The sequence below is a fragment of the Pelodiscus sinensis genome, chromosome 3 (assembly GCF_049634645.1).
Source record: "Pelodiscus sinensis isolate JC-2024 chromosome 3, ASM4963464v1, whole genome shotgun sequence".
NCBI lineage: Eukaryota > Metazoa > Chordata > Testudines > Trionychidae > Pelodiscus > Pelodiscus sinensis.
Window position 1 is genome coordinate 115,406,828 of NC_134713.1, and position 22,622 is coordinate 115,429,449.

The following is a 22,622-nucleotide window of genomic DNA, read 5'->3' on the forward strand; positions in this document are numbered from 1 at the left end:
AAGATAGGATTATGGAATTTAGGATTACCATTTTGAAGCGCTGTTCTCGAAGATGACGATTTAGGCGGCATAGATCGAGAATGGGCCTCCAACCTCCCGTTTTCTTTTCCATTAGGAAGTACCACGAATAGAACCCTCTTCCCTTGAACTGATCTGGGACCCTCTCTATCACCCTGATGGCAAGGAGACAATAGGGTATGTCTACACTACAAAGTTAATTCGAACTAACGGACGTTAGTTCGAATTAACTTTGATAGGCGCTACACTAGCGCTCCGCTAGTTTGAACTTAATTCAAACTAGCGGAGCGCTTAGTTCGAACTAGGAAAACCTCATTTTACGAGGATTAAGCCTAGTTCGAACTAGCAAGTTCGAATTAAGGGGTGTGTAGCCCCTTAATTCGAACTAGTGGGAGGCTAGCCCTCCCCAGCTTTCACTGGTGCCCACTCTGGCCAACACCAGGGAAACTCGTCTGCCCGCCCCCCTCCCGGCCCTGGTCCTCTTAAAGGGGCACGGGCTGGCTACGGTTCCCGTGCCAGGTGCAAGCCTGCCAGCACCTAGCTAGCAGACCCTGCACCTGGCACGGATCGAGCCACCCACCCGATGCCCCCCAGCCCTCCCCCTCTTCCCGGGACCAGGCTGGCGGCTCCCAGGAGCTTGCCCGGGACCGCAAGAGGCGGGCACCCGCCTGGGCTAGTGCGGACATCGTGGACCTCGTCCACGATCTACGCACTAGGCACAAGAAAGTGGCCGTCTAGGGCAGGAGAGCTGCCAGCCTGGCCACCCAGGAGCAGGAGTGCATGAAAATCAAGGGGGTCCACTGAGACCTGAGCCCTGAGCTTACAATGGCCGTCCTGGGTCAGACCAAAGGTCCATCTAGCCCAGTAGCCTGTCTGCCGACAGCGGCCAACCTAGGGACCCTGGAGGGGTGGACCGAAGACAGTGACCAAGCCATTTGTCTCATGCCATCCCTCTCCAGCCTGCCACAAACTTTGGCCAGGGACACCACTCCTACCCCCTGGCTAATACCACTCCATGGACCCAACCTCCATGACTTGATCTCACTTCCCTTTAATCTCTGTTCTAGGTCTAGTCTTCACAGCCTCTTGCAGCAAGGAGTTCCACAGGTTGACTCTTTGCTTTGTGAAGAACAACTTTCTGTTACTAGTTTGAAGCCTGCTACCCATTCCTTTCCTTTGGCGTCCTCTAGTCCTTCTTTATGGGAACTAATGAAGAACTTTTCTGTATGCACCCTCTCCACCCAACTCCTGCTTTTAGAGACCTCTATCTTGTCCCCCCTCCGTCTCCTTTTCTAAGCTGAAAAGTCCCAGTTTCTTTACCCTCTCTTCATATGGGACCTGTTCCCAACCCCTGATCATTTTAGTTGCCCTCCCCTCTCCCAGCCTCTCTCTTCCCCTCTCCCACCTCCTTTTCGCAGTCTCCCCCAATTTTGTTCAATAAAGACAGATTCCATTTTTGAACACAATTATCCTTTAGTTTGTACATCAAGAAGAGGGGCTAGGGAAGGGTAAGTGGAAGGAGGTGAGGGAGGAATGGGGCACGAGCCCCCGATGGGGAGGACTGGGCTGGCTCTGCGGGCTTCTGGGGGTGGAACCTCTCCTGCAGCCCCCCAATTGCCCCCTCTCCCCATATGGCAGCCTGCGGCAAGTGCAGCCAGGATGATGGCCAAGTGCTGTGATGTGCCCAGTGTGGGTAGTCCGGGCACTCCAAGCCAGGACTGCTTTGCAAGCGGGGCACCCCTGAGAACTGTCTGTCCGGGGTGGGGGTCGGGACCCTTTAAGCACAGCCCTCGGCTAGCCTGAGACAGCATCTCCACGCTCTAAGTCCTCCTCTGATGCCCTGCCGGCACTGCTTCCGGCCATCCTTAAGCCCGGTTCAGGGTCCACTTAATGTAGACATGCTAGTTCGAATTAGCAAAGCGCTAATTCGAACTAGTTTTTTAGTCTGGATCCGTTAGTTCGAATTAGCTTAGTTCGAACTAAGTTAGTTCGAATTAACGTTGTAGTGTAGACATACCCTATAGGCTTCCTGTCGTAGGAGATCTTTGAGAGATTGGTCCCTGAAAAGGAACAGGGAAGGTGAGGTGGTGGGGGGAATAGAAGTAAAGGGGATGGAGAAGCCGGCCTTTATGACTTCCAGTACCCACTTGTCTGATGTTATTTCGACCCACTGGTGATAATAGGGTTGTAGGTGGTGATGGAAAATGGGATTGGTGCGTGCAACAACAATTGGTGGATTTTGCATGCCCTCCACAAAGAAGTCAAACTTGCTGTTTAGAGGCAGGCACGCTGAATGGTCTAGGTGGTTGGGAGCGTCTTCGCTGTGGCCGCTGCTTAGGGTGAGATTGTTCAAATGGGTGGTTTTGTTGCCTATGAGACTGGTAATCATACCGTCTCTGGTATGGGAAATAGCGACGACGCCGGAATGGCAGGATGTACATCCTGAGTGTACGGAGTGTCATTCTACAGTCTTTTCCAGTATGAAGACATTGTCTGTTTTCTCTGCGAACAATGTAATCCTGTAGAACGGGAGATCTTCGACTTTGGATTGCAGCTCTTTGGGTACAGCTGCTGTGGCAAGCCAAGACAAGCACCTCATGGACACTGCTGTTGCTACTCCTTGTGTCCACCACGTCCATGGCTATCTGGAGGTTCGCTTTTGAGCATGCATAGCCTTCTTTGAGGATTGCACGTAACACCTGCTTGTCAGCCTCCGATGTTCTTTATGCCAACTCCATAAGCTTAGCAGTATTATCGAAACTATGATTTGCAAGTAAGGCTGCATAATTTGCAATACGAAGAAGTAACGTGGCCAATGAATATACTTTCCGGCCAAATATATCCAATTTTTTTGCCTCCTTGTCCACTCCTACATTTTTTAACTGCGGATTCTTAGCTCTTTGCAGAGCCACATCGACCACCAAGGAGTTTGATTGGGGATGGGTAAAAAGAAATTCTGAGTCTTTAGATGACACGAAATAATGCTTTTCCGCCAGTTTCGAAATTGGAGTGGTCGAGGCCAAAGTATGCCAGATTTCTGCTGTCGACTGGAGGATCGCCTCATCAATAAGGAAAGCGACCTTAGATTGTTGTTTGGGATGTAGATTTCTCCAGAGCTTAAACTGTTTCGTTGGTACGTCTGTTAATTGGACATCCTGCGACTGTGCGACCCTCCTAAAGCGGTCCTGAAACTCTTTTGTGTCATCTGGGGGCGAGGAATCCCCTGCAAACACAGCATCATTCAGGGAGGATGATGAAATATCCTCTGGAGATATAGCATGCGGCTGATCGTCCGTATCATAGATCTGCCCCTCTTCAGGCTCCGACAGCTGAACTGGGGCCGAGGGGGTTTCCAGAAGGGACTGCACCCTCTGATGGACCTGGGTCGGAGGTGATTGCCATCTACTGTAAGATGCATGTGTTGCCTGTCAATTGTAAATAAAGATCTGGGACATTATAATTATAAGGACATAAGAATTCAAAATGGAGTTTATGAAGGACATTTAAAATGGAACTCAAAGGAGCTGAGAGACTTTTGCCGCCAAAACTTAACATCTGCACACGGCACGTGGCTGTGCACACTGCACCACAGTGTTGCACACAGTGTGAAGATCTGAACTCGGCACTGATTTGTTTGCACCCAACACCATTTTGTGCACTAGAGATGCTCCAGCGGTTTTCCCACCTTGGGACCTTTATAAACTCAAGCCCCAGAGGAGATCGGGTTCTGTTCCATCTCCACTCGCTTGGTTTGGTTCGTTCATCTGCCTGACCTCTACAGCAGCCTGCCGTTCCTGAGACCACAGTGAAGGCCCGGGATCTACTGTCGGATGGACCACCATCTCCAGCTGCTCACAGGGTGCTTCGGCCCACCACTGTGGCGATTGCCCAGTACGGTGGACTCCAGCTACCTGCGTCCACAGAGTAACACCTTTGGACTCCTCAGTGTTCCTCCCTTGAGGCTGTCAAGCAGCCAACGGGTAGCAAGTCCTGAGCCTCGGCTGTCGCCTGCATCCTAGACAGACTGAGTATAGTTTATGTTCTCTTGTTAACTGTGCTATCCCCTATTATTTCAGAGGGTGAGGGGTTGGTTGTCTTTTACAGTGTTGTGTTCTGGGTTTATTCTTATGCTGCTTTCTGTTGTATACAATATATCTCTTTTAAATTGGATATTGGAGTCTTTGTTTATTTCGGACTGGAGAAATCTGCTGGTGACAGATACGATGGTTTCCAGGTCGGACCACTTTCTGGGACTAAGGCATTTAACATTTATTGGGCCTTGCACTAAATTTAGCTTACTAGTGCACCTTTGCTAGTAATACATGGTAGTAGCAGGAATGAGAATGGGAATGGGACTGCGATCTACCATGCCTATAAGATGAACGGTGGCTCCCATGATCACAATCAGCATAATCAGGCGACGATCATCTTAAGGAATATCTGCTAGCATGCCTCCTGTGATAAGGTCTTGGAGGGGAATAGCTAGGGGAGCGAGATCTGTGAGATGATCCATGATGGTAATAGGAGTATTGTCTGTAGCGATCAGAGTGGCAAGACACTGATCTCCATCGTGGAAAACGCGGCGTACGTCTGTAAGAGGTTGAGTAGTCTCTGATCTCTGGTGAGCAATGTGGTGAGGGAGAAGGTCCGGGAGAAAAAACTGGTGATGGAGAAATTGACTGCCTCGACATTGATTTCCTGGCAGGCTTTGTAGGGACTATAGAAGTTTGCACAGTGGGCAAGTCCCTTGTAGTAGTGTGGATGCAATCCCCTTCTTCTGATAGCAGAGAACGAGAGGAGGAAGAAGGTGGGGATCGTCTCTCCCTTTGCGGTGCCCTGCCACCATGCGGTTGAGCTGGGGTTCTACGTGGCATAGCAGGCAGTGCCATCTCCGCGGGAACCACTGATAGAGAGTGACCTGTTGGTGCCGTGTTGTCACCATGCAGACTGCTTGCCTCTCGGGCCCATTCCACCTTGGCCTTCGTTGCTGGCCCCGGTGCCAGGTCGGGTGCCAGCTTATCATGGCTCATCGGTGCCGCCTCCGGTGCGGCCAAACTCTGTGGCTGCGCAGTCGGTGCCGCTTCAGGTGCCCCTGGCGGTGCCAGCTGCTCGTGATGAGACGCCGAGCACTTATGTGGCGGTAGTGCCGGTGCCGATGACTCAGTGGCGCGGACATGTCAGACAGCACCCGATGTGTCTTTACAGGCTGTCTGGTCACCCTGGACGTACCCGGCCTGTCTCCGTGACTATCTGGGACAGGAGGATGGCTGGTAGAGAGCGTGTAGGGGAAGCTTTTTTCATTTTTGTTACCAGTGCCACAGGCGATGACGCTCTTCTTTTTTGCCCTGCGGGTGATCCCAAATTGGGAGCCTCAGATGGCTGTAAGGCCTTATCGCACAGCAGGAGTTTCAAACGCATCTCTCTCTGCGTGCTCTCGGAGTCACCTTAGCACAATGGACACACTTTTGTGGCACAAGCGATTCTCCTAGGCATCGGATTCATGTGGCATGCCCATCAGACGCCAGCATCGCGTCTTTACACTGGGAACACCATTTAAATCCCAGCGACCTAGGCATATTTATTCCGAATATCAGATCCAACTATGTATAGGCAACTAAATCTAAGTAACTGGAAACTATCTAATAATGATAATAAAATTATTATTATTATTATTATTAAACTAACAACAACAACAACACTACTAACTAACTAATCTATGAAGAAACTAAGAATTAAATGGCTACCTCTGAGGAGATAAACGGTGCTCCGCCAGCAACCAAGGGCAGTTGAGAGGAACTGGCAGGGGGACCGGACCACGCGATGTTGCAAAGGCGCGAGTGCCGCATGCTGCTCTCGTGCATGTGCAGTCCGGCTGGCTACGGCTCTGGAAATCTCCGACTGGTGGCGCCGGGACGGAATCCGACACTTTGAGTGGAGCACCCATGGGGACCACTCAAAGAAGAAACACGGGATATTTAAATTTCCGCTTCATTGACTATTTTGAATGCCTACATTTGCATCCCTAGTTCAAACTAGGGTGCAAGTGTAGACATACCCTAAGACTCCCTATTATGTTGCTAGGTAATATTGTGATTGCCATTAGATTCGGCAGGAAAACTAGCTGATGATTTAGAAAAATATTCTGACAACCAACCTCTGTGATAAAGACAGTCCAAAATTTGAGAGAAATATAATAGGTGAGTTCTTTGTTCTATGAGTCTTCTGATAAAGATATCTTCCAGTGTTATATGCTCGATAGCTAGGATTGTATTGGTCTCAGATTAGAGAGGCAAGGTGGGGAAACTAACATCCACGTCTGATCTTTGAACAACCCCTCCACGTCTCCAAGCTCATCATGAGAAGTAATCTCCCCACACAATGATCAATATACCTTTCAAGTTCCATGTATCCTCCACAGGCCTATCACATCGTGTGGTACTTTATCCAGTGCACTAAAAGCCCTAATAATAACTAGGTGCATGAAACCAAATAATCACTGCACTCTCGAACAAACTCACACAGGAAAATGGTATAAAAACCCACTTTTCACAAAGAGATCAGTGTATGTGTACCCTCATTCCCCAAAGAAACTTGCACACTTTCAAAAGATGAGCCTGTGAGTTTAAATTCATAACTCTGCTAGACACAAACAATGGATTGAACAGAAACCCTTGATTTAAAGATTATTACAACAGTCTATAATCCATTAATCTTCTCTTTTTGTACTCTGACTAAAGAGATGCTAAAGGGATACTCTACCTTGAATGATCATCCTTAATATATGATTTAATTACTTATTCTAACCAATCTGTGCCACATTGCACTTAGCTGTGATGCTCATAGTACTTTTCCCAGACCTGAAGAAAAACTCCATGTAGCTCAAAAGCTTGTCTCACTCACCAGCAAATGTTGGTCCAATAACAGATATTAGATTACTCATATTGCTTCCCAATAAACTGAATCTCTGTTAAACAAGTCATTGTTGTATATTTTCTGTCTTTAGAACCTCTTTCCATACCTACTGATAGTTTTTCACTAATGAAATTTGCATTTTTTTGTGCCAAACTGCCAATCAATAATTACTTTCACTGTAACAGTTAAAAAATGGCATTTCTCCACTTAGACTTTTCTGTGTAGTCCTCCCACACTGGATACAGTTATTATAGTATCTGCACTTGGAATTTGTCCTTTTCTAAACACCTTAATAACAACTTGCACTTTTAGGATACATCTACACTGTGGAGCTATTTTGGGATAATGGAATATCCCAAAATAGCTATTCTGCGTCTACTGAAGCAGTCCATTATTTCAAAATAGATTTTGAAATAATGGGCAGCTTATTCTGATGTCCCAGTAACTGTCGTTCCACAAGGATTAAGGGGTATTTTAGAATAGTGAGTTATTTTGAAATCTGACACTGTATAAATAGTGCCAAATTACAAAATAAGCTATTTTGAAATACATTCAAAATAAGCTATGCAATTTGCATAGCACAAATTGCGTAGCTTATTTCGAATTAAGGGTGCTGTGTAGACGCACCCTTATTTTTCTAATCCTTGACATGTGTTGAGCAGAGTCTGTTGAATTAAGGTTCTAATTCTACAAACACGTACACAACTGATTAACTTTTTATAGTGTGAGAAGTCTTATTGAAGCTAATAGAAGTTAGGCTCCCCCTTGCCCACTACTAGCAGTTTGGAGTTGGTGCAAGCATTTCAGACTAGAAGTCACTGGATATGGTTCTGGAAATGTATTTTCAATTAATAATCAAGTACATATTTTCATTTTAATACAATTATGTTTGAGGGCTACTGTTTAAAACCAGGGGGCAACTGTTTGGATAGTTCTGGTCTTTAGCAATACTTTTAATGCAGGGATTGGGGAACCTTTTTTGGATCGGGGGCCACTGAACCACAGAAAATCAGTTGAGGGCTGCACACATGTAATCTGGCCCCCCACTGAGAAGGAGAAAGACACTCTCCACATTCTCCTCCCACACCAGAGCCTAGGGGGGTTCAGTCTAGTAGATTTTGTGTGCTCTAGCCCCAAGTGGCGCAATTAGGGGACTAGAGTGCCAGTGTGGGCTCCCCAAAGCTGTGGGGACCTGAGCCTCAGGGGCCAGATCCAAACAAGCTGGGGCTGCATCCTGCCTCGGGCCTCAGGTTCCTCACCCCGTTTTTATATGGGCTCTAATTTTCAGATGAAAACTATACTGAATAATAGGTTTAAACTGTTACATACAGTTTAAATGTAATTGATGGCAGTAACCACCATCTTCTTTCCCTGTTCACACTGTCTTAAGACAACCTACATTAATTAGACCTGATTAGTAAAGTGAAACAAATTCTCTTTTCTTTCCATTTAGAAGGCCTTCATATTTAATTTGTGTCTAAAAAAATGTTGGTAACTTAAAGGCCTGGGGATATAAATTTTAATTTTATGGTTATAATAGAAAATAGGGGACTTGAAAACGCCTCTGCAGAGTTCAATCACAAAAAGAAAGGATTCAATTACTCTGAAAGTCTTTGGAACCACAAGACAGAAATACTGGAAATGATGAGCACGGCTGGGGGGACACACCATTAATTATAATCCCATAAGGTATTTATTCCTTGTCTTCTATTGTAATGTATTTGGACATATTATAAAAAAAAAATCAGTGAGCTAGCTACGCATATAAAAATGTAAACTATGCGTTAAATATTCATTAGCAGAAAAAAAGCCATTTTAGCCACATAAATGTTACTGTTATTTGCCTGGTATTCATTATCACAAACTGACCTTTTAAATTAATTTGGGTCTTTGCAATAGGTCTACCTTTATAACCTCCTTATCATTATTATAACATTACAGTGTAAACAGAGAAAGAGAATAGCTATTGATGTAATTTTTAATTCAGTGAAACTTGCTCTTAATAAATATGTAATTGTGTTGGGGTGGACCAAGCCCTGAGACCAAAAAAGGACATAGAGAAGTCCTTCAAGAAGACTAGAGTGGCTGTGAAGGAACCTGTTAATCAGGCGGCAGCAAGGCCTATAAAAAGAGCTGCAAAGCACAGCAGCAAGCAGTTGCAGCAGAGATCTGAAGGAGTGAAGATCAGGGTGACTGGCTGGCTGAGGGAGTGGCAGCACCATGGACAGCTCCATGTAGAGAGCTGATTAGAGACCATGGACTATGGAGAGACTATATGACAGCATTTCTCAAAGTGGGACCTAGGCCCACTTTGAGAAAACTGCTAATGGGCCACTCCAGTTTATTTACTTACTAGCTCCACAGCCATGAAGCTTTGTAGCTCCCATTGGCTCTGATTTGCCATTTGCAGCCAAGGAAGCTGCAGGAAGCAGTGGCCAGGGCCCTGCTGTTTTCCATGGCTCCCCTTGACTGCAAACAGCGAACCACAGTCAAGAGAAGCCACGAGGCTCCATAGATATGGAGCCAGTAAATAAACAAACCAGAGCGGCCCAGTGGCAGCTTTCTCAAAGTGGTCCCACAGCCCACTTTGAAAGACACTGCTATATGATGAATTGTGATAGAGCCCTGAGGTAAGGGTGGGGCCACTGACTGCAGGACGGGAAGCTCTAGAGGCACTACTTTCCATCCAAGTGGGGAATAGATAGACAGACTAGAGCACACTGAGATGAGCCCCTGGTAAATGTGAATCCTAAAAGGAGTTTGTATTTTACACAGGGGTGTGACTTGGGCAGAGGGCTGAGTAGCCAAAAAAGCTGATAAACTGAGGCAATGCAGGTACATTCATTCGACCAGATGGGGCACTCATGGGAGATGAGTGCCATCCTATTACAGTAATAAAATAACTTACTGAGAATAAATTTTGGTATTACATATTGGCATTTTCATATCTTACCCCTGACTTTTTTCACTCAAATCAATTTTACACCACTGCAACATCACAGATTTCAGTAGTTTACTCAATGTAAATGGAGAGATGGATCACATGCCTTGTGTCTATAAATATTTGATTTATGACTGATAAAGGTTGAAAACTGAAAGTGAATTACCACTACTCAGTTCTATGTATCAAGTATATACATGAGCTACGTATACAAATTAAACAGAAAAAGGGTCTGACAAGCTGAATTAATACAATTTTTAAAAATAACCCTTCTTTACGGACTGCATTATTGCAGTGATTTGTATTTGTCAAACATGTGGTGAAATCCAAACATGTATGTCTTTTCAGTGTTCTCACGTGTTCTCAATTTAAAAATCTGAGCGGTACGGGGGCTAGGCTCCAGGCCCTGGAAAAGGGTGGAGCTTTAAGCAGAAAGGGTGGGGCTGGGAGCCACCCGCCCACCAGCCACCCACCCAAGCTGGGAGCCACCCTCCCCCTTCATGGTGCATGGTGTGTGCTGCCCAGGGCTCCAAAGCAATTTAAAGGGCCTGGAGTTCCTGCTGTTGCCATGGTAATGGCAAAAGCTGGAAGCCTATCAGGCTCTTTTAAATTGTTGGGCCCTGATGCAGCTACCCCTTCCCACCCTCACCACCCCCCATCTGCAGCCCTAGTTCTTCTCAGTCAGTAGCCTATGATAGGATGTGGCAGTACTGTTGTGGAAGCACTTTAATGTCATTTCCCCTTTTGCCCCACCACATCCTGCAGCATCCTAGGGCAGGGCAAAAGGGGTGGCCATGGCAGCGTTTTAATATCAGCTGAATATGAGCCTGTACAAGCAGCTACTTCTTACCAGTATGCTGTACCAGCCCACTTTTACCTCTGCATCTGACCTTCTCATAAACAAATTGGGGGGGAAAAGAGTAGAGTAAAAGCTCAGTTATCCGACACTCAATTAACTAAAAAACTCAACTGGCATTTCTAATATCTTTCACATTAAAATCTTCAGTCTAGTAACAGGGATTAGTATACTGCCCAACACATTATACAGTTGCACATTCTGCACTCTACTTTTATGCAAAAGATATAGAAGACAAATAGGGATGTTAGCTATCAGGTAACTGAATAGTCGTGTAAGTGCATGAAATCTTTGCGGTTACATGACTATTCAATTGTCCTTAGGGGTGGGACTGGCAGCCAGTGCACTCATGGTCCCATATCAGAGGCATCAGCGCAGGGTAGCAGAGACAGGCGATCCACAAGGGGAGCCAGTTTAAAAACCAGTTCCCCATGCAAACCGGCTGCCTGCCATCCCATGCTGCTGCCTCTGATATAGGGGCACCTTAAAGGGGAATCTCACAGGGATCTGTGCGAGGCCCATTTCTATTAAATCTACTATATATTTGAGAGAGTCTGTCTGTTTGTCCAAGAACTCCTAACCAGTCCTAAACAATAAGAGCTAAGACCACCAAATATCCAGGGGTCAGTATACACAGTATATATCCTTCTCTTAACTTAAAGCAAGGTAAGGGTTTTGTTATGCCAGGAAAATGGGATGTACCTGGAATGGTATTGAGTCTCATTTAACCATATAGAAAAGAGACAATCACTAGACAGTGAAAGGAGCTGGGGAGGGCACACCTGCACCTTCACAGAGAGCAGCGGAGGGGGGGGAGACTGAAGCTCCCCCTCCCTCCCAATTCATACAGGAACATTGCTGGCTGTACCCCTTTGTCAGTGAGTGAGGGAAAAGTGCACAATTTGTTGCATTCTTCACTCTTGCTTGGGAGTGCAGGAGGCAGACGAACTTGAACCTGCCCTACCCGTAGGACATACACCCTTGTTTGGGCAGTGCCTGTTGAAGCTGCAGCAGCCATGGAGATGTGTTTCTCACCTGACCCCAGGCTAGGTAGTGGGAGAGGGCTGGGGTAGTCCTTTATCCCCAGTGTAGTTTGCATACTGAACCCCTCATCCTCAGCCCCACTCCAGAGCAATGATTTAAATTAAGCATGCACATTTTCATTGTATTTTTTAAAAAAAAAGAGTTAAGGACCTGAGCAAAGCTGGGTAAATCTTCTAGTAGCTTTATAAATGGTTTGGATAATAGCAGAGAAGGTATATTTATAAAGTTTTCAGACAATATCAAGCTGAGAGGATTTATAAATGCTTTGGAGGATAGGATTATAATTCAAAATGACCTTGACAAACTGGAGAAATAGCCTGTACTATGTAGGATTAAATTAAAAAAGAGCAAATACAAAGGTTTCAGAATCTCTGTTGTTGGGATGTTTTTAAGAACACCTGAAATTGTTTGGAAAACACCTGCCAGAAATGAAGTCCTGCCTCATTGCAGGGGTTGACTATATTGCTATGATTTCTATTCATTTACAGAAATATTCTGATATTCTTGCTGGGTCATTGTTGTCTTATTATTGCTATATACAAGTTTGATTAATTTATTTAAACAATGGGATTGCAATGTTTAGAGTATTTTGTTTCTGATTTCTCCAAATAATAAGTGTTCTTATCATAAGCATCAATAAAAATAAGTGAATTTAAGATTTGTATAAACCAGTACCAATGTGAACTGTAAGAAAAAGCTCTGTATGCACTCACATTATCCTATTCAGCTACAAAATTGCATTCTCCAAATTCCTTTTTACCATCCCATTACTGATAGCTTATATCCTCCAGTTAGGAAATACAGTGAACTTTTCTTCTAACTTTGGCTCCCCAATGACACTATTCAAATTCATGAGTCATCTAGTAGTAGAAACCTTTGGTAATATACAGTAAAACAATACTGTACTGCCTTCAGCTTTCCTAGGCCATGTCTACACCCAGGAGTTATTTTGAAATAACAAGGCAAGTGTGCATACTGGTAAGCCTGTTATTCTGAAATAACAGGCTTATTATTTCAAAATAACTCCTTATAAAGAGGAATAAGCTTTGAAATAGTTATTTCAGGAGTTACTATTTCAAAATAACTTATTTTGAAATAACCTGGTACTGTACACATAGCCCTACTATTGAAAGAATTCTTAGATTGGTAAAGAGGAATTTTAAAAGTGCAATTTCAGAGATGTAAAACAAACTCCTCTTTCTGTAGTATTTTTATATTCATCTGAATTTGGTACTAATGAGCAGTACAAGAAACTGAGTACACATAAATGAATGGCAGCATGTAAAACACTTCTATCAAACAAGATGTGCAAGAAAACCTTATCTAATAGCCAGAAGCATTACTAGTTAAGGAGAGAATTGACCTCCATGTACTTTAGAGTTTTCTGGACATACTCTAGGACTTCCAACAGTCCCAGATACAGCCAAATTCAGAATAGCAAAAGACTTTGGACATGCATGGCATGTTTTTACACCCCTTTTCTATTTCTCCGGAGAAAGGGCTGTAAATTCAACCCGAATTCAGAGCTCCCACTCCACAGAAAAACATTGCAGTGATCTGGTGCCAAAGACTTGTAACTTTGAAAACTTCCTTGTGGCTGGGTGTGCATACCCCATACTGGGCCGGAAGAAGTTAATACCCTATGGGTGGAGGAAGTCCCACCCTATAGCCATACAAGGCATGCTCCAAATGCTGGGCTAGTATAAAAGGTAGTAGCTCAGCTCAGTCTGGGCTGGATAGGAGGGACTTGCTGCAGGAGCTCTAGAGGTGGAACAGCCAGAGGCCATGACAGAAGGAGCTGGAGAACCAGGGCCCTGGGTTGGGGCCTAGTAGAGTTGGGTGGGCCTGGGCCCCATTACCAGATCTGCTGCCCCAACCTCATAGACACTAGCCATTAGGCTGTGCTGCCCTGTGGTGATGGGCTAACTTGGGTTACCCAATGCTCCAAAAACCACAATCAAACAAAGAAGGTTATGCCGATTAAAAAAAATTGACCTCCTTTAGTTGGGCAGTGAAGATAGCTATAAAAAATAGTAAATAATGAATAGTGATGGAAGAAAGGGAAAACTTGTATGGCCATAAATCAGATGTCAGGAAATGTAGAAAACTGATAAAAGAAACAAAGGAACACCAGAAATAATTAATGATCAGCAAAGTCAAGGAGAAAAAGCAGGAAATGTTTAAGTTTATTAAGAATAAAAAGAACAATGGTACTGATCCATTATTAGATGGCAATATAGGTTGGACCTCCCTGGTCCAGCACCCTTGGGACCTGATTGGTCTCAGATGAGGGATTTTGCTGGACCAGGGGAAGTCATTTCTGGTCCCTGCCCACCAGTTGCCAGCTCCACCCCCTGCCCAGACCCTCCACACACTTCCTGGGGTCCCTTCACCCACAGCTCAGCTGAGACGTGCACTGGTTCCCAGTTCCCATCCATCTCTCCCGTCCCCCGCAGCTCATCAGGGCCGTGTGTTGCCCCACCTGCATTGCACTGGACTATGGATGTTGCCAGACCAGAGAATTACAGTTTATAGAAGTGCAACCTGTAACAGAATTATTAATGATATTTCAGCAAAGGTAATGTTCAATAAATATTTCTGTATTTGAAGGGCTGCACATCTAATGCATGGAGCTGAACAGGCATGTCTGTGGTTCCACTAATTACGAACCTCCTAGACCCTGAAGGACCACAACTAATGGGAGTTATGAGCAGTGTTCCCTCTAAGCTACTGGGCATCAGAGCTTCACAGGTGATTAATCAGCTCCGTCCAGTCACTCAGCTCCATGCATGGAACCCTGAGCCTCTGACTGGGTGGGTCTGATTAATCACCTGTGAGACAGTGCTGCCCTGCAGTTTATAGGGAACACTGGCTGTGAGGTGCCTGCAGGTGCGGCACCATGTGGAGACTTTTTGACTACCTTCCTTGAAGTTACAGGGATCTGCTGGATGTTTCCTAGGGGCTGTCTTAAGTAAATAGGCCAGACACCACATCTCCGTGTGTCAATCTCCTGTTCCAACGCGCTCACCCTGATAAGTGTTCCCTCCTGAATACAAATTGAGGAGCACTGAGATTACTGGGCCAGATAATAGCCCTAACTGGACCTTTTAATTGCACTTAAAAATATGGCTCAAGTTACACACAGTTAATCTAAAAGAGGGAAAAAAAGATACGTGCTCAAACCATCCTCTACAAGATACTGTAACAATGGAGTATCTTGCCCCAAACTGATTCTTTAATGATCATCATTCCAATTCAATGAGCAGCATGTCAACATTTTTACTGCTATGATGCTGAAATCAACAATTAGTAAGTACAACAACAATTCCTACTGGACAATTGTATATATCACAAAAAGAGCTATCACAATTATCTTTGTAATCAGTCTCTACAGAAAGACTAAGAATAGATCACTCTTAGAGACTGAACCTCTCACCCTGATCACTAGTCCCTCCTGAACACAGGTTGAGGAGCACTGACAGATTATAGGAATGTTTATGTTTCTGCCATTTTTGCTTGTAGTTGTTCTGTGGATAAATCAAGAAATATCAAGGCTCTTGTGCTGTCAGTACAGAATCAACCATAATCACTAAATTAACTTTTTTTAAAAATTAATCTCTGAAATTCAGGTACATAATTTTATAGACGTGGGTGTACACTGAGGCAAAACAATATAGTACGATTGTGATATTAGAACTTGCAATAATAATAATTTTTTAAGCATTTTTGCACTAGCAATAGTCTAGGTGATGAAGCAATCAACAAAAAGCATTGTGGATACGTAAAATGGATTAGCGGTGAAAAGTGTATTCAAATTTGGCTTTGCCAACAACACTGACAACACAACAACAAATATAATATAGAACAGAATGACTGCACTCACATCAGAGTAGAACATGAAGATGTCAGAGTAGAACATGAAGCAGCAAAAGTTGGATTGAAAATAAATGCAGAGAAAGCCATGGTTACAAAGATAAGAAACTGGACAACAGTTACAAGGATGGACAATGAATTAGACAGGTAGAAAATGTTTGCTATTTGGGGAGTATGAAGAAATCTGAAGGTGGCCACAATAAAGATACTCATACAAGCTTAAGGAAAATAAACATCACTTTTGGAGGGATGAAAAACATTTGCTCCAACAGAGGTCTCCATGACACATTAAAGGTTAGATTAGAGAAGCTAAAGGTTAGATTATAGAGATGTGCAGCTCTGAGGGCTGGTTCACCCAAACCAAATGTTCTGGGAGTGCAGAGCCGTCTACACGCCCACCTTGTCTCGGAGCCCAGCAAGTCTGTCCACTCTCCTGGAAGTTTAGGACTGAAAGAAACTTCAATAAGTTATCTAACCCAGTCCCCTACACTCAAAGCAGGACTAAGTAATAACCAGACTATTCCTGACAGGTGTTTGTCTAACCTGCTCTTAAAAACCTTCAATGATAAAGATTCCAGTACCTCCCTAGGCAATTTGTTCTTGTGTTTAACTTCCCTGACAGGAAGTATTTCCTAATATCTAACTTAAATCACTCTTCCTGCAATTTAAATCCATTGCTTCTTGTCTTGATCCTCAGAAGTTAACAAGAACATTTTTTCTCCCTTCTCTTTTTATGAACTTGAAAATTGTTAACATGTCCCCCCTCAATCCTGTCTTCTACAGACTGAATCCAAGTTTTTCAATCCTTCCTCATGGGGCATGTTTTCTAGACCTTTAAAAAACACTTTTGTTGCTCTTCGCTGGACTTACTCCAATTTTTCCACATTTTTCCTGAAATGTGGTGCCCAGAACTGGGCACAATACTTTTCATTGATAAGGCCTCAGCTGAAGTAAAGTGAAAGAAATATTTCTTGTGCCTTGATTATACTACTGATACATCTCAGAATTTTTTCCCCGACAGTTACCTGTTGACTCTGATTTAGCTTATGATCCACTGTAATGACCTAGTGAGGTTCCTTCCAGTCCTACACTTCTATGATTCTATAATCTCCAGAAACTTTTTTGCAGTACAGGCAGTCCCCGGGTTACGTACAAGATAGGGACTGTAGGTTTGTTCTTAAGTTGAATTTGAATGTAAGTCAGAACTGGTACATATTGTAGGGGAAACTCTAGCCAAACATTTCTCCAGAGCTCAGTTTTATTCTCCCACACCTCACTTCCCTCAGTCCTTTATTCTCAAGCTGTCTGCTGAGAAAAGCCGCTCCGCGTCTCCCTGGTCTGCTGGGGGCGGCTCTAGCTTCGCGTCTCCCTGGTCTGCTGGGGGGAAGCAGCTAGTGCGGGGTTGCCTCACCCCGTTTGTAAGTAGGGATCCGATGTAAGTCGGATCCATGTAACCCGGGGACTGCCTGTACTACTTCCTAAGCAGTTATTTCCCATTTTGTATATGTGCAGTTGATTGTTTCTTCCTTAGTGGAGTACTCTGCATTTCTCCTTATTGAATTTCATTCTATTTACTTCAGACCATTTCTCCAGTTTGTTCAGATCATTTTGAATTTTAATTTAAACTAAGGGCTGGGGGGAAGCCTACAGGTGTGGAGGAGCTCATGGATCGGACAGAGATATCTCTTATGGGAGGGTTTGTTAATAGAGATTCTCTATATTCTAGTAAAGAGGAGAGGATGGAAGATGATAAAGTATGGATAAGATTAGATGAGAAGCAAATTAAAAAGATTCTAACACTTCAGAAAATGGCAGACAGATAAATAATAACAAATGTTTAAAGTGCATATACACAAACTCTAGACATCTGAATAATAAAGTGGGTGAACCAGAGTGCCTCGTATTAAAGGAAGATATTGATATAACAGGCATCACAGAAACTTGGTGGAATGAGGACAATCAATGGGGCACAGTCATCCCAGTGTACAAAATATATTGGAAGGACAGAACAGGTCATGCTGGTGGGAGAGTGGCACTATACATGAAAGAAAATGTAGAGTTAAATGAAGTAAAAAACTTAAATGAACCAAAATATTCCAGAGAATCTCTATGGGTAGTAATTGTTCTATAGTTAGGTAAATTTCATTCTCTGGCTCCATCAACTCACCACTTTTCATGAGCAGTAAATTTACTTTAAAGCGTTTAGAAAAGAAAAAAGCTTTTGTGCTTACTTTGTTGTTGTTGTTAAGAAGCTAAACCAGGTATATCACAGTAAAACATGCCCCTGATTCTCCTCTCACTTATGCCAGTTTTACAACAGTAACATGAGTGGAGTTACTATAAATTTAGACCAATGTGAGAATAGATTCAGAACTAAAATTTGTAATATTAATTTGGCTCATGTTGAAATGATCCAAGAAAGGCAGTTATGCATTATGAGTTAAGAGCACATGATTCCAGTCAACAAAGCAGGATTTATAAGGAGAAAATAAATCTTTTATAGAATGGTAATTTACTTTAACAATATCCAATACATGTTACAACTTGAAGTATAACAGCTGTATTAAAATTTCTGAACAGCTAGTAGCTGTATATAATTGAATATGCTTAGACAAATCCTTCCAGAAAATGTGAGAGTTAATAACTTGTGATAGAAGTTAGTGACAACAGTCACTTCATGCACTACTGAAAGGTGCACAGGTACTATAGTGATGAGGATGGTATAAAAACCTCTATAAACTAGATGAGACTAACTGTCATAGATTAATGGAATGAGAAAGTATTGGATGGAAGTAGAATTCCTTGGTCAAGAACACAGCAGAGCTGAAGAAAACATAAAGGCATGTTGGAAGACTATAGCAATGTCCCATCAACAGAGTAAGAACAGAAGCCGAAATGACAGAGATAAGGCTTGGGGGCTTGAGTAAAGTTTAAAGCAATAAGGAAGAGACTGGGCAGTTGAAGGTAGTAACTATGGAAGGTAAGTTGAGGTACAGAGCAGCTAAAAAAATTCAATAGGCTCTGAATCTAAGAACCTTACAACAAGTAAATGACATGAAACGAGATCTGGGAAAACTAAAAAGATGTTGATTGGAAAAGGAATGAATGAGTTGGAGACATCAGAGAGGGAACAGTTTCTTGAGAAGACCAGGTCAAGAGACTCGATTGAGAGGAGAGTGGCAGAGTCAACCATGAGTTGGTGATCAAGGAGAAAGTGAGAGAGAGGACCTAGGAGGCAGAAAAATCAGAATGGATCTTGAAATTGCTTAGGGTAACAGGACGAGGAAAGAAAAATAGGGACAGCAAAACATTAAAGTCAGAGAGGAAAGTGAAAGCAGATTTGAGAAGCTGGAGTCCCATCTATGAGAGGGACAGTGTGCAGTACAAAGGTGGAGGAATAAATGGTGGGTGGAAGGAGTGGAAAGATGAGGAACAGGATGTAAGAGAGAAAACAAAAAGCCAGAAAAGGGAGGAACTCCATAGGAGAGGGCTGCACAATAGCAGATTTAGAAGACAGCCAAGTTTCTAAGAACCCTGAGATGAATTTTGAGAGTTTGAAAGATGGTGAACTACAGTGAACTTACTGAAAGCAGGGCAGGAGTTCCTGAGTGAGATTAAAAAAAAAGAGAAGTGGAAGTGCAAAAGATCAGAATAAGGTTAGTGGGAACAAATCCTTAGGAACAGAAAGAAAGACAGGAATGAGAGAAAGAAATAGTGTGCATATGTGCAAGGGACCCAGATTAGGACAGACAGCAGCAGCAACTCATTTAATATAATATACAGAGATATACCTATCTCATAGAACTGGAAGGGACCTCAAGAGGTCATCAAGTCCACTCCCCTGCCCTCATGGCAGGACCAAATACCATCCCTGACAGATTTGCCCTAGATCCCTAAATGGCCCCCTCAAGGACTGAACTCACAACCTTCGTTTAGCAGGCCAAAGCTCAAACCACTGAGCTATCCCTCCCACAAAGGAAGAAGTTGAAAATGGAGGGGCACATGTCAACTGAGGAAATGTGGGAGAAAAGGTAGGAGAAGGAAAAGGAGAATTTAAGACTTTGTCAGATGGCGAGAGAGGAGAGGAGAAGAGAGAAATGAAGGGGGGAAAGGAAGAAATAGTAGTGTTGAGAAAGAACAGTGAGAGGAGAATAGTTAGGAAAGAATGGAGAGAAAAAGGCCAAAGAGAAGGGTAAGTGGTGCTCTACTGATGTTACAAGTAGAGCAAAGATGTCAAGTCATACTATTGGTACTGGGTTGCTACACTTGTGATGATCTCAGGCTGTGTAGAGTAGCTGTTGGAAGGAGACTTAGCAGCTTTAAATCTTTCTCCTGTTGCTCTGAATGATTTTGGAAGAAATTTCCAAGGGAAGTTCCTGCTGGCAGCTGCAGGCATGTTATCATGTTTCTGTCCTATAGCACAATAAAAAAAAATCAATAGGTTGATAATTGCATTCCATCAAATTAAACTATGGGGGGAGTTATGAGATGGCTCAGGGGACTAGAAATGAGATGTGAAGCCTCTCACCTCTAGGTTAATTCTACAAACACAACCCAAATCAATAATGACAGTAAGTTGCTACTGTTGTGTTAGTAAAGAGACTGATGCTAAGCTTTACAACACACATTTATTGTATCACAACCTTAGAGACTCTCTACTAGTTCCTGAACAATGGCACACAAAATTTCCAATTTTTGCCATGTGATCTTATACTGTTTACAGTTAAAAGTTATAATAATACTGTTTTTAAAATACAGCCATACTCCTCCTGACTACAGTGATCAAAAGCTTTTCTGAAGCTTAGCTTCCTTAATCCAAAATTATTTCATTTGGAACTAAGACTGCAGCGAATGCATGACATAAAATTTCAAGACTGTAGTATTTAAGACTGGGCTAGGAATACATGAAGCATAGTTTTGTTTCAGTATTTCCTTTTTTCAGTCCTTGCCAAAATGAGACAGAACAAAGATGCAACAAAGTTGAGTTCAGCCATACTCCAGAAACCTCAAAAATGTTCATTTAGTATTTTCATTAGAATGTTGATTAGAATTTTCTGTTTGTATTTAATTCTATCATGTCTTCTATGTTATTTGATACTCTGTTGGCAGTTCAATAGAATGAGCCCACATTTGACACTACAGTATACTATAATCTAGACCAGTGTTTCTCAAAGTGATCTGCAAAACCACTTTAAGAAATCTGTTAACTGGATGTACAAGTTTATTTACTTACTGGCACTGTGGCCATGGAGCTTTCCTGGGAGCCATGGGAAGTGATGTGGGCCAGGATGCTGCTTCCTGCAGCTCCCGTTGGCTGCAAACGACAAAACAGAGCCATTAGGAGCCACAAGGCTCTGTGGCCACAGTACCAGTAAGTAAACAAACCAGTGCGGCCAGTTAACAGGTTTCTCAAAGTGATTTTGCAGCCCACTTTGAGAAACATTGCTCTAGACATTGCTTCTAGGGAAGATGCATAACTTTCACTGTTGCTATCCAAATTATATTTGTTATATGCTTCAAGAAAGTAGTTCAATCCGGAGAGATGCAGACTGTCAAACCTGTACCTTTCAGAAGCACTAAACTAAATTCCTTAAAGCCACTGAAAAGAAACTCCCCAAACCACACAAACCCCATAAAGGCAATACTGATCTTGATTTTATTGAGTTGTACAGAATACTGTAACTGTGAATAATGTCATGAACAGACTAGGCCACGTAAAGTATAAAAACTTTCTACCATGCTTTGAATGTGAAACCAAACCAAAATAGTATGGTAAAAGGAACAGAACTCTTTATAGAAAATTATTATAATAGTTGCTCAGCAATGGAACACATGAATAAAAATGCAATATTCATAGCATAAGAGGTGATAAGAATCTTTATGAAACCCATTCCTTTTCAAACATATGAGGAGTAAGATACATCAAGAACAGTTCAGCATGAGAAACCTTTGCAGCACTCTTGTTGTCTTTTCCTCCTTTGCACTGGACATATTGGGAAACTAATGAAAGGAAGCAAACAAAGAAAATGTATTGCACAAAAGTGGTATATGTTACCTGGGTGTGTACACTGTTATACATTAGCAGATAAAAGGGTGACTTGATTACAGTGTATAAAGTATCTACAAGGGAAAAATACTTTGTACTGGGCTCTTAAATCTAGCAGAGAAAAGTATAACATGATCCAATGACTGAAAGTTGAAGGTAAACAAACTGAGACTGAAAAAGGTGTAAAAGTTTAGCAGTGTGGGTAATTAACCACTGGAACAATTTACCAACAGTCATAGTGAATATTCCAGCACTAGCGCATTAGAAATCAAGACTGGATATTTTGCTAAAAGACATCTCTGTAAATTATTCTGGGGAAGTTCTAGGGCCTGTTTTATACAAAGGGCTAGGCCTGCATGATCACAATGGTGCTTTCTGGACCAGAAATCTATGCATAAGTATTAGCGTTATTTTCTCATGAATGTGTGATTTGAAGGCATGCCCATGGCACAAAGAGGCCCCACCAAAGCTCCAGCTATGTCTATTCCTCCCAACCCCAGTTTAGTATCTTTCAGCCTGGTCACTTCTCCACTCCTGCCAGTGCCATGCCCTACTGCCCTTGTCTCCAGCCCCAGTGCTAGCCCTTCCCAGCCATGCCCCCAGGAGTCACTTCCCCTCTGGGGTCAGTGTTGGGGCAGTAGATCAGGGCAGGAGTGCATGGCACCAGCAGAGGGGAGGGGGGGGTAATCAGGCTGATGGACAAGGAGCCAGGGTTGGGAGTCCCAGCTTGTCAATTCGAGGGGGTTCCATCCCCGATTTGGATGGTCAGAATGCTAAGTGGGTGGGTCCAAACAGACCCACTCTTATCTACGCCCCTGACCCAAAGACACAAAGCAGGCCACTGGCATAGTCGGAAATAAAACTCAGGCTCCTGAGTTCAGAGATCTCTCTAATAGGCCACAGTGCCCCTCAAAATATTTCAGGCTGCTTCA

At 43.3% G+C, this 22,622-nt stretch overlaps 1 protein-coding gene across 4 annotated transcripts in view; it reads right to left on the bottom strand.

Moving 5' to 3' along the window:
- The window catches only part of PRKN (parkin RBR E3 ubiquitin protein ligase), a 1,191,290-nt gene that overhangs the window by 1,114,946 nt on the left and 53,722 nt on the right, over window positions 1–22,622 (bottom strand). For 3 of the 4 annotated variants that reach the window (XM_075924580.1, XM_075924579.1, XM_075924578.1), the window contains exon 2: window positions 20,878–20,958. The exons of the other annotated variant lie outside the window; for it this stretch is intronic. In XM_075924580.1, the coding sequence (XP_075780695.1) occupies window positions 20,878–20,958 (81 nt within the window). The remainder of the gene's footprint in view (window positions 1–20,877; window positions 20,959–22,622) is intronic. 4 annotated transcript variants of the gene reach the window in all.